Source organism: Hordeum vulgare, chromosome 2H (genome assembly GCF_904849725.1).
Source record: "Hordeum vulgare subsp. vulgare chromosome 2H, MorexV3_pseudomolecules_assembly, whole genome shotgun sequence".
Taxonomy (NCBI): domain Eukaryota; kingdom Viridiplantae; phylum Streptophyta; class Magnoliopsida; order Poales; family Poaceae; genus Hordeum; species Hordeum vulgare.
Window position 1 is genome coordinate 13,636,723 of NC_058519.1, and position 11,954 is coordinate 13,648,676.

Consider the following 11,954-nt stretch of genomic DNA (forward strand, 5'->3'; position numbering starts at 1 on the left):
CCATTTGCTCTTGGTAGTTTTACCACTTCCCAAGCCACAAGGCATTGACTCCCTTTAGCTTGGTTCTTGCGCTGTCATAAGAAACCACTTAGAATCTGCTTCACCTTATCTATGGATTGCTTGGGTCATATAAAGCATCCCAGGAAATAACTCGTAATAGATGCCAGTACTGCGCTAATCAGGGTCAGTGCAGCCATCCAGAAAGATAGTCTCTTGTCCACCTTTTGACTCACGGAGTCATGGGCATTAGTACACCATGTGTAATCTTGTGAAGTGCAAGGGGGTAAGCCCAAGTATGTACATGGAAAAGCTGTGATCTGGCATTGTAGGAGGTCTGTAATATCCATGCAAGTCTGTTGATCTAGAAAAATGGGGACAAACGAACTCTTACGGTAGTTTATTTTTAACCCAGTGTAACCAGAGAAACCATCTAAAATCATTTTGATTATCCCCACTTGCTTCAAGTTCCCTTGCACCAGGATTAGCGCGTCATCCGCATATTGTAGGACCGGGAAATTGTTGTCGGTACCTAGCAGACGTTTGAGATTCCCAACAGTGTACTCATGTTTGCATACTGTAGTTGCTTCAGTGTGTCCGCTATTAGAATGAAAAGGTAGGGGGGCAGAGCATCACCTTGCCGCAAGCCGCATTTTGAAATAATTGCTTTTACTACCGTACCAATGATGAGAATCTTGGAGGAATTTGTAGATAGAATATCAGAAATCCATCTCACCCACATTGTGCCAAATCCTCTTGCCAAAAGAATATCCCGTAGGGTATCCCAACTGACACTGTCAAAGGCCTTGTGAAAATCATGCTTTAGAGCTATCATGGGGGTCTTCCTCTTCTTTGCCTGTAACGTTGCACCCTTTCGGCTGCCAGTGCAAAATTCTCGATGATACACCGACCTGGCAATAAGTCGGACTGCTCGGGGACGGCAGCAGCGGCAACGTTATCAGCTGATGCTCCTCCTTCTTCTCCGTCAACGACAAGTGGACGGGTGACGTGACCAACTCGAGTTCCACCGACGATGGAGCAGCCAGGTGCTCCGGCGTCGGTTGTTGCAAGACGCTCATACCCATCGGCCGGCCATCCTACCGTGTGGAGATCAAGTCGCTGGACTCCAGCAACGAGTACGCCGACCGGCTGCCCATCACCGTGCGCATTGCTGAGAGAGTGTGGTTTGACGGGGCCTCCATCGTGCTGCTCAACGACTCGACTGGGTACTCGCCCACGCGCCCGGCTGGCCATGCCCGTCGTCCTCGACATCGCGATTGATTCCAAGCCAGTGGTACTGCCGGGAGTTGCGACGTCCGGCTGCCCCGTTGATGCATGGTGGAGCGCATGCCAGAGCAGCAATGCCTCCTCTCGTAGCGTCTCCGGCAACTACCGTGGTGGCTATGTGTGCCGGTGCCTGGACGGGTACGAGGGAAACCCATACATCGCAAACACCAAACAGATGCCAGGACATCAACGAGTGCGCGGGGCCCCGCATTTGATTCGACGAGTGCACCAACACAGCGGGAGGGCACTTATGTCGGTGCCCGCGTGGTGCCCAAGGTGACCCACACATAAGAAATGGTTGCATCAAATCTTGTCTAGGTGAGCACAAAATCAAGCGGATTACACATCAGAGATTGCAATAGTTCATGCTCTGTTTTACTTGTATGTCTGAAAGATTCTTCCTTAACAACAGAGATGCATTATTTGTGCACATTTTTCAGGTTTAAGCGTCGGCATAGGCGTTAGAAGTGGACCCGACCTTCTACTCATGGTACTTGGTGCTATTTTGGTGACCCCGGAAGATGAAGCAATGGAGGAAAAAAATGCTCAAGAAGAGATTCTTCAAGCAAAATCCAGGGCATCTGTTGCAGTAATTGATGTCTCAAAAAGCTGATATTGCCGAGAGGATGATCTTCACCTTGGTGGAGCTAGAAAAGGCCACCAAGAATTTCGACAAAGCTCGTGAGATCGGTGTAGGAGGGATGGCACGGTTTACAAAGGCATGATGTCAGACCTGCATGTCGTCGCGATCAAGAAGTCCAAGATCGCAATCCTGAGGGGGATTGACGGGTTCAGAAATTAGGTAGCCATCCCCTCACAGATCAACCACCTTAATGTAGTGAAGCTCTTTGGGTGTTGCCTCGAGACGGAGGTGCCACTGTTGGTGTATGAGTTCATCTCCAACGGGATCCTTCTCCATCATCTTCATGTCCAAGAACCCATGCCGTATCCCTAACATTGGAAAATCGGCTAAGGATCGCAACAGAAAATGCAAGATGTCTTCCCTACCTTCACTCGGCGGTGTTGTTTCCTATAGTCCACTGGGATATCAAGTCCCAAAATATTCTGTTGGATGTCACTCTCATAGCAAAGGTATCAGACTTTGGAGCTTCAAGGTGCATTCCAGTCGATCAAACAGAGACAACAACCGCCATCGAAGGGACATCTGGGTACCCTTTGTACTTCTACTCGGGATAGCTCACCGAGAAGAGCGACGTTTACAGTTTCGGCGTCCTCCTCATGGAGCTTCTCACTAGGAAAAAAACCATGCTCCTATCGGTCATCCGAGGAGGAAATCCTCGTCGCATATTTCACCCGCTTCACTAGCAGGTTCATCTTCTAGATTCTTAGGTTGTGGAAGAAGACGGCAAGGTGGTTGAAGAAGTAGTTGTGCTGGCAATTGCATGTGCCAGAATTGAAGTTGACCACCGGCCAGCCATGTGGCAAGTGGAGATGACATTCGAGAACCTTCAGACCCTCGCATGATACCTTTTTTATGCATGACATGGATGACACGTCCCCTCCCTCTCTCCAATCACCTTCCATTCTCCATTTCCACCGCTCTCTCTCACTCTCTTCATCAAATCCTGGTGCTAAATCAAAGGCTACACACACGATTTCTCGTCTCCAAGTCCTTCACCTTGTTCCAAATATGTGCTCCAGTATACTTGCTCTCCCTCCCAGGTCGCCCCGCGCGGCGACCGGGGGGATCCCAGATCCGTCGCCCAGCCCCCTCCCCTCCCTCGCCTGTCTCCCCTGCCGCCGCCCCAGGGCTCGGTCGGGCAAAGCCCGACCGGAGCCGGCGGCGGCGGGGCCTTCGCGTTCTCATGGTGGTCGGGGGCGGCGCGGAGCGACCCCTCCGCCCTGGGGACGGCGCGGGCGCCGGGCGTCGCGGCGCGGGGGTGCCTGGGGCTTGGGGATCCGGTGCTCCGATCGGGCTTTGGCGGCACAGCTGGTGGCTGGGCGTGAGGGGGCTGCTGTGGCGGCGCCAGATCTGCGCGGCGGCGGATGACCCCTCACAGGGATAGGCAAGTGAAGGCCCCCGACCGACCCCTCTCCCTTCCAGGTCAGGGTTCCGGTGCCTGGGGCTTTGGGATCCGGTGCTCCGGTCGGGCTTCGGCGGCACAACTGGTGGCGGGGCGTGAGGGGGCTGCTGTGGCGGCGCCAGATCTACGCGGCGGCGGCTGCTGGAGGCTGTGCGGATGCGGTGCTGCAGGGGGGCTGAGGCTGGACACCGGGGCGGCCCCGGAGCTCGGGCGTCGTTCCTGCTGGGCGGCGCGGTGGTGTTTGGTTGCGGGCCAAGAGAGAGTATCCCATCGTGCTGCGGCGATGGGGATGCAAGATTTGGCTGCCTGGGTGGCTGATGCGTGGAGATGCAGCGTAGAGGAGGTCCGAAGGTGGCTGACGGATTGGCTGTCGACCAGAAGATTTTGGGGGTTTGGGTGAAAACCCGTTTCTGGCCATGGCTGGAGCCTATGACGGCGGCGTCCGTGGACGCCGTGACCTTCCTGAAGGCGTCGACGGGACGCTCTCTCTTCCTCTGCGAGGGACAACTCCGGAGGAAACTCCAGACCCGAGGGTCGGTCGTTGGCGGCATTTGACGTCGTTCCCCTCTTGAGGGCATTGATTTTGGAGGTTAATCCGGTTAGAGGGACCAAGGGGTGTGTTGGAAGGTTAGGTGATGGAAAGCGTTGTTGTGGCGTCGAGGCTGCTGTGGCAACGATGATGGCGCGAGTGAAGTCGGAGGCGTTGCGGTGGTTGCGGTAGTCGGCTCTTCTCCGACGTGTCCGTGAGATTACCTCGGTTTTGTTTGTTGCGGTGAAGTCGGAGCTGCGGCGGCGGGGCCCCTGTGGCAACGATGACAGGCAGCAGCTGGTCCGTTCGGTGGTCTTCCACGGCGCCAGCCTGGCATAGTTCTCCTTTGAATCTTTCCTTCAGAGTCGGAGCTGCCTGCCATAGAGTTCTGGAGGCAGGCGGGAGCGGCCTGGCTCGAGCACCCATTCAGGGAATCACCGGGAGAAGTTCGTAGGCCTTTTCTAGGATGTTGTTCCCTTTTTTTCTCTTCTTCTTTTTTTTTCCTTGATCCTTAGGATCAATCCCACCTTGTTGTAGCCCGCATTTCTACCTGCTTTGTTCAATATAAGCCAGCCAGCTGCTCGATCTTAAAAAAAAAAACCTGATGCTCTTCTCTGATGACACGTCCGCCACCGCGTCGCCCCCTCACCACATCATCGCTCGCAGCAACCCAGTCCAAGACCGATGGATGGCCGGCCTCACCAACAGCTGCATAGGCCTAATTCGGCCATCCGTGGGCCGTCCCCCTTCTGCACCTGGCTGTGTCCTGTGGTCAATGCTGTGTTAGCCGCTCTGGTTCCGTCCCCGATTTCTGACGTGGTGGGTCTAGGTTCGATTGCGCTGCCGGAGAGCCGAGGAACAAGGGCTTTGCGTAATTGCGTTGCTCCAAACACCCTCGCTCGTTTCAGGCATTTGCACGCAGCTGCATGCACCAATGTGTGGATGCAGGTCGGCCACGTACGCTTACTCGTAGACATGCGTGCACAATTAATCTCTCTTTCTCTTCAACTATAATTATTTAGATACAAGGATGGTAGAAAATATGAAGCTGTCTGCTTTTAGTTAACCGAAATGTACAACCATACCCAACAAAACTGACAAAACACAATCGAGAGTCAATCAAATACTACTACAGCCGACACTAGCTAACCAGGAAAAATTCACAAACGTACAAAAACATCATCATATGTTACACAGAAACTATTAGTAGTACTAGTACAAACATACACTCATATAGAACGACACGCACACCATTGTCCACGTGCGCTTATTTGCAAAACATACTTGCAACCTTGGCCGGGGAAAGTAATAACTAGGTAAATGTATGATGCATGTCTAGATGTCGACAACCTTGAAGTGGTGCCTGTTCTTGACGACGATGTCGTACATGTGTGTGGACCGGAACTTCGCAAAGTCTCGCGGGAGCGCGATGAGGTCGACGCCGCCGTCGCGCCGGTGGAGCTGCACGATGTCTCGGTTCTCGTAGTAGCGCTCCCAGCCCAGCGACCCCAGCCGCTGCTCCAGCGCCTCCAGTGACCGCATCGTCTCGTTCGCCGGCACGTACACCAGCGCCTTCTTGCTCGGCGCCGCCGCCGCCGACGGCTGCACCCCGGCGCTCATCAGCTCCATCACCCCGTCCTTCCGGAACACCCACACGCCTCCCCCCGCCATGGATCTGGATGATCTTGCTTCCTTTGCCTCTGTCTACCCACATGCGTGATTGAAGAATATATAGCCGTGAAGCAGGCAATAATGCTCCGCGTCATCTGTGCGCACGTGAAGGCGCGGCTGCAACTTGGCTTGGCTGGGCCACGGAGGGCAAGGGTGTGGTTTCCAATTGGAGCGTGCACCTGTACAGGGATGCCGTATGCCTAATCCGGCCGGGACGCTATATGCCAAATCCGTCCCCGTCGCCCCGACGTGCGACGGCGACGCCAGCGGCCCAGATATCGAACGAGTGGCTACCAGCCAGCCTGCGTTCAGGAACTTGGCTCCAATACTTTGCGGCAAAGGTGTCGGCCACTTGCCGTCCCTTGACATGAACTTTGTACCACGGATTCTACCTTTTCTTTTGAACTGATGACTAGTTTTTTCCCCTTTGATCCTAGCCCGAAGGAGGGGACGACGGGACCGAGCTATGTACAAGCTGGAGCTGGAGGGCGAGGCGATGTGCGCCAAATACGAGGAGGATGCAGGTGGATAGGGCTGGGTAGACGTACGGGAGAAGAAAAGCGAAAGTCATTTTGGGCGGTGATGCTACCTACCGATAGATTCCAGACCGCTCATAATTTTCGAGATGCATGAGTTATGGCCCATCTAGCTGCATAATAGTAGTATAATTGTTCTATGTTTTATTTTTTGGGTCAAATCAGTGTTAGTTCGATTGGCAGGAAAGTGGCACATGCATCTCTCTTCTCTCTCTCCCTTCAAACAATCAATAGACCTTATTTCAACTTAGACAAAATAAATCATTCACATCTTTTAAATGCTAAACTCGTTTCTGTAACTTTTTATATATTTGGACTCCTAGCGTCAAGCCCTTTAGAACTAGATCTATTCCAGGTATATTTCAAACATGTGTAAATTTTGACATTTCACATTTCATATGTGGAGAACATTTGCGCTAGAAAAAATTGAAATACATACTTAATTAGAAATTTGTCAAAAAATTCTATTTCACGCAAACCTGTTTTAACACCAAAATAAAGCTGGAAAGTGAAAATGAATATTTGAAAATGTGTAATAGTTTATTTCAAAGAGTGAAATAAGTTATTTCAACAATATGAAATTAGAATAGACGTGATTTATATGAAACAAGCCAGTGAAAAGTGTAATTGTTCTGAAGATGAATATAATATTAAACAGAAATGTCAACTTATGAAACTAATTATTAAAACATGTATAACAGTTTATTCCACAAGAGTGAAATAAGTTATTTCAAAAATGTGGAATTAGAATAGGCGTCATTTTTATGAAACAAGCCAGTGAAAAGTGTAATTGTTCTGAAAATGAATATAATATTAAACAGAAGTGTCAACTTATGAAACTAATTATTAAAACATGTATAACAGTTTATTCCAGAAGAGTCAAATATGTTATTTCAACAATCTGAAATTAGAATAGACGTGATTTTTATGAAACAAGCCAGTGAAAAGTGTAATTGTTCTGAAAATGAATATAATATTAAACAGAAATGTCAACTTATGAAACTAATTATTAAAACATGTATAACAGTTTATTCCAGAAGAGTCAAATATGTTATTTCAAAAATGTGGAATTAAAATGGTTGTTATTTTTGCAAAACAAGCCTGCGAAAAGTGAAATGTGGGTTCTGAAAATGAAAATAATATGAAACCAAAATGTGATCTCGCGAAACTGATTTTTTTTGGAATGTTCAAAAGTTTTTCAGAAGAGTGAAATATGTTTTCTTATTGTGCAACCAAATAGATGTTAGTTATGTGAATTATGTTTTTTATTGTGCAATTAAACAGATGTCAAAATGTATTCAAAACCGGTCTTGTTTAAAAGGTCTTGCAACCGGATTCCAAATATATAAAAAGTTTTGAACTTGAAAGTTCGGTCTAAGAGTTTGAATGATTTTGTGTTAGCAAAGGTGAAATAAACGGATGAATTAGTTTGAGAGAATGGGCCGCACATGCATGCAAGACCCTGTATCATCTGACTTAAAGCTCACATTGATGGGACCGACGTACCCTATTTGCATGTTGTCTAGCTATATATTCTCAAAACAAAATGATTCGCTTTTTATACTACACATTGCTGCATTAATCTTGAGACCGAAATGATTTGCTCTAGATCTTCCGGTACATGTCGGAACCGCTCAATTTACGGTTTTGGGAGAAAGAGGAAGAAGATCAACGGTTGTCTTGGGGAGAATGTTGGAATTATGCCCTAGAGACAATGATAAATAAGTTATTATTATAATTCCTGTGTCAAGATAATCGTTTATTATCCATGCTATAATTGTGTTGAATGAAGACTTAGATACATGTGTGGATACATAGACAAAACACTGTTAACAAGCCTCTAGTTGGCTAGCCAGTTGATCAAGGATAGTCGGGGTCTTCTGACTATGTACAAGGTGTTGTTACTTGATAACTGGATCACATCATTGGGAGAATCATGTGATGGACTAGACCCAAACTAATAGACGTAGCATGTTGATCGTGTTATTTTGTTGCTACTGTTTTCTGCGTGTCAAGTATTTATTCCTATGACCATAAGATCATATAACTCACTGACACCGGAGGAATACTTTGTGTGTATCAAACGTCACAACGTAACTGGATGGCTATAAAGATGCTCTACAGGTATCTCCAAAGGTGTCCGTTGAGTTAGTATGGATCAAGACTGAGATTTGTCACTCCGTGTGACGGAGAGGTATCTCGGGGCCCACTCGGTAATACAACATCACACACAAGCCTTGCAAGCAATGTGTCTTAGTGTAAGTTGCGGGATCTTGTATTACGGAACGAGAAAAGAGACTTGCCGATAAGCGAGATTGAAATATGTATGCGGATATTGACGATTGAATCTCGGGCAAGTAACATACTGAAGGACAAAGGGCATCCCGGAGGCTTGCTAGGATTCTATGAATCCTTGGCACTAAGATTCAAACGATAAGATCTCCGTAGAATATGTAGGATCCAATATGGGCATCCAGGTCCCGTTATTGGATATTGACCGAGGAGTCCCTCGGGTCATGTCTACATAGTTCTCAAACCCGCAGGGTCTGCACACTTAAGGTTCGACGTTGTTTTATGCGTATTTGAGTTATATGGTTTGTGCGTATTTGAGTTATATGGTTGGTTACCGAATGTTGTTCAGAGTCCCAGATGAGATCACGGACGTCACGAGGGTTTCCGGAATGGTCCGGAGACGAAGATTGATATATAGGATGACCTCATTTAATTACCGGAAGGTTTTCGGAATTACCGGGAATGACGAATGGGTTCCGGATGTTCACCGGGGGGCAGCCTACCCCGGGGAAGCCCATAGGCCTTAGGGGTGCCGCACCAGCCCTTAGTGGGCTGGTGGGCAGGCCCAGAGAGGCCCCTGCGCAGGGAGATAGAAAATCAAAGGAGAAAAAAAGGGGAAGTGGGAAGGAAGGGAAGGAGTCCACCTTCCAATCCTAGTTGGACTAGGATTGGAGGAGGACTCCTCCTCCCCGCCATCGGCCGAACCCCTTGGGGCTCCTTGAGCCCCAAGGCAAGGCCCCTCCCCTCCCCATATATATACGGAGGTTTTAGGGCTGATTTGAGACAAATTTTCCACGGCAGCCCGACCACATACCTCCACGGTTTTCCCTCTAGATCGCGTTTCTCCGGAGCTCGGGCCGAGCCCTGCTGAGATTAGATCACCACCATCCTCCGGAGCACCGTCACGCTGCCGGAGAACTCATCTAGCGCTTCGTCTCTCTTGCTGGATCAAGAAGGCCGAGATCATCGTCGAGCTGTACGTGTGCTGAACGCGGAGGTGCCGTCCGTTCGGCACTAGATCAGAGCGGATCATGGAACGGATCGCGGGACGGTTCGTGGGACGGTTCGCGGGGCGGATCGAGGGACGTGAAGACGTTGCACTACATCAACCGCGTTTATTAACGCTTCTGCTGTGTGATCTACAAGGGTACGTAGATCTGAAATCCCCCTCGTAGATGAACATCACCATGATAGGTTTTCGTGCGCGTAGGAAATTTTTTGTTTCCTACGCAACGTTCCCCAACACTGGCATCATGAGCTAGGTTCATGCGTAGATGTCTTCTCGAGTAGAACACAAAAGTTTTTTGTGGGCGGTGATGTGCGATTTGCTGCCCTCCTTAGTCTTCTCTTGATTCCGCGGTATTGTTGGATCGAAGTGGCTCGGACCAACATTACTCGTACGCTTACGAGAGACTGGTTTCATCGCTACGAGTAACTCCATTGCTCATAGATGACTGGCGAGTGTCAATTTATCCAATTTTAGTTGAATCGGATTTGACCGAGGAGGTCCTTGGATGAGGTTAAATAGCAATTCATATATCTCCATTGTGGTGTTTGCGTAAGTAAGATGCGATCCTACTAGATACCCATGGTCACCACGTAAAACATGCAACAACAATTAGAGGACGTCTAACTTGTTTTTGCAGGGTGACGGGGTTATAGTCCTAGGGTAGGGTCATAGGCCTGCCCTGTAGGTCCTACCCAAGGACTACCCCTCACAAAGGACAAGGCCCTTAGTCAGCTCCGACTGAATTAAGGAGTCCCCATCATCGAGTCGGTAACAGGTCCTCGATCATCCAGTCGGAGACTAGCATTCGGAGGATATCAAGCTAACCAACTGGATATCACTCGGTACATCGTAACCCCCCTGGAGGGAAACGGTCGTACGTTTCCAGGTGCATTTATTAGCATTTAGGGCGTACGTTACCTGTAACGTACGCATTCAATCGCCACTACTCCACCCCTGTACCGGAACCGTTGTGGAGGGCAGCGCACTCTATATAAGCCACCCTCCCCCGCTGGTAGAGGGGGTTAGCAACTCATTGTATTCCATATTTCCACTCGACAACAAGCTCCCTGAGCACTGAGACGTAGGGCTATTACCTCCACCGTAGAGGGGCCTGAACTCATACAACCTCGCCGTAGCTAAGGCTCTGCCCATCCTTTTCGTAACCTACACATCTACTGTCAGGCTTATACCCATGACAGTTGGCGCCCACCGTGGGGCAGGCGTCTAAGCGACTTCCGGCGAGTTTGCCACTACTTCCTTTCGTCATGTCGTCCGGTGGAGGTTCGAGCATGGGTCACCAGATCTTCTTCGGTGCTCTCTCCTTCATCATCGACGATTCGGCGTGGCTTCGGGATGCTCCTCTTGACGTCGAGGCGCTTCCCCGTCGTGGGGCTACGCACTTCCGTGCCGGCGCCCGCGGCATTCTTCTTCTCCAACAGTCGGCTCCGGTGTCGACCTGCACCGCCGTCACGCGCCGCAGCAAGCGGTCTCACCGTCCGCGGCTCCAGCGTTGGGTACAACACGCCTAGGCGCGCCAGAACGCGTCTTCACAAGTGGCGGTTCTAGAGTCCGTTGTGGTTGCCCCGCTGTCCCAGCACTCGGACTTGGTTCCGACTAAGTTTCCTTCCGAGTATGCGGGTCGCGGGCCCACAGCAGAAGTACACATGGCCAACTCCCATGAAGATCCTCGTCAAGCTGGCCGGAGCGGGCGCGAGGTCGGCGAAACGTCCGGCGCGCGTCTCCACCTCGCCGTTCTGCCAGTCGACACACTCGGCGGAGCAATGTAGAGTTGTTCCGCACACCCCTCCTCAACTTGGCTGCGGCTGCCAAGATAGCCGATTCCCTCCAGCCGACTGATTCAGAGGCTCGTAGAGGGATCGAGCAGATCTGAGCCCTGTTGCACATGGCGCAGCAGCAGAATTCGCCAGTCTCCCAATCGTATAACAGGATCCATAATAGTTCCGTTCATGCGAATATGCATCGGTCGGTTCACAGCCCTGGTTTCCATCAGCGGCACAGAGGCGGCAGTCGTTCCATAAATCACGAAGATCGCCGCCGTTCACGCACTCCTCCATGGGGTGGGCCCTACGGGCCCCGACATCATGATGATCGGCGTTCAGTCGGTGACACTTACGACCCAAGGCCTGACGCAAGAGGGCGTACCGCTCAGCGAAGGGTCGACAGGGACCGAGCCCACCGCGAGGGTTATGATATGGACCGTCCGAGCGGAAGCAGGACCATCGTGTCTGGTCCTGAGTGTTTCAGTCGAGCCATCCGTTCGGCTGACATCCCGCCAAACTTCAGATTGGCAACGGGAATCAGCAAGTTTACAGGAGAGTCCAAGCCAGAAATGTGGCTGGATGACTGCCGAGTGGCCGTCCAGATCGGAGGAGGGGACGACCATGTCGCCATGAAGCACCTCCCTCTGATGCTCGACGGCTCGGCTCGAGCGTGGCTGCACCAGTTGGCTCCCTCAAGCATCTACAGCTGGGCAGATCTGGCCCGGGTGTTCATCAGGACCTTCGAAGGGACGTGCAAGCGCCCTGCTGGCCTCGTGGAGCTCCAGCACTGCGTCCAGAAGCAGAATG

General features: G+C 50.6%; 1 protein-coding gene and 1 pseudogene across 1 annotated transcript; one reads left to right on the plus strand and one right to left on the minus strand.

Annotated features, from left to right (window-relative positions):
* Nucleotides 1-830: 830 nt before the first annotated feature.
* On the plus strand, nt 831-3,252 carry LOC123424972 (annotated as a pseudogene).
* Nucleotides 3,253-5,027: 1,775 nt separating this feature from the next.
* On the minus strand, nt 5,028-5,564 carry LOC123429177 (flowering-promoting factor 1-like protein 5). The gene has a single exon (XM_045113236.1). It carries the CDS (start codon nt 5,527-5,529, stop codon nt 5,194-5,196), a length of 336 nt encoding a protein of 111 aa, XP_044969171.1. The 5' UTR covers nt 5,530-5,564; the 3' UTR covers nt 5,028-5,193.
* Between the last annotated feature and the right edge of the window lie 6,390 nt (nt 5,565-11,954).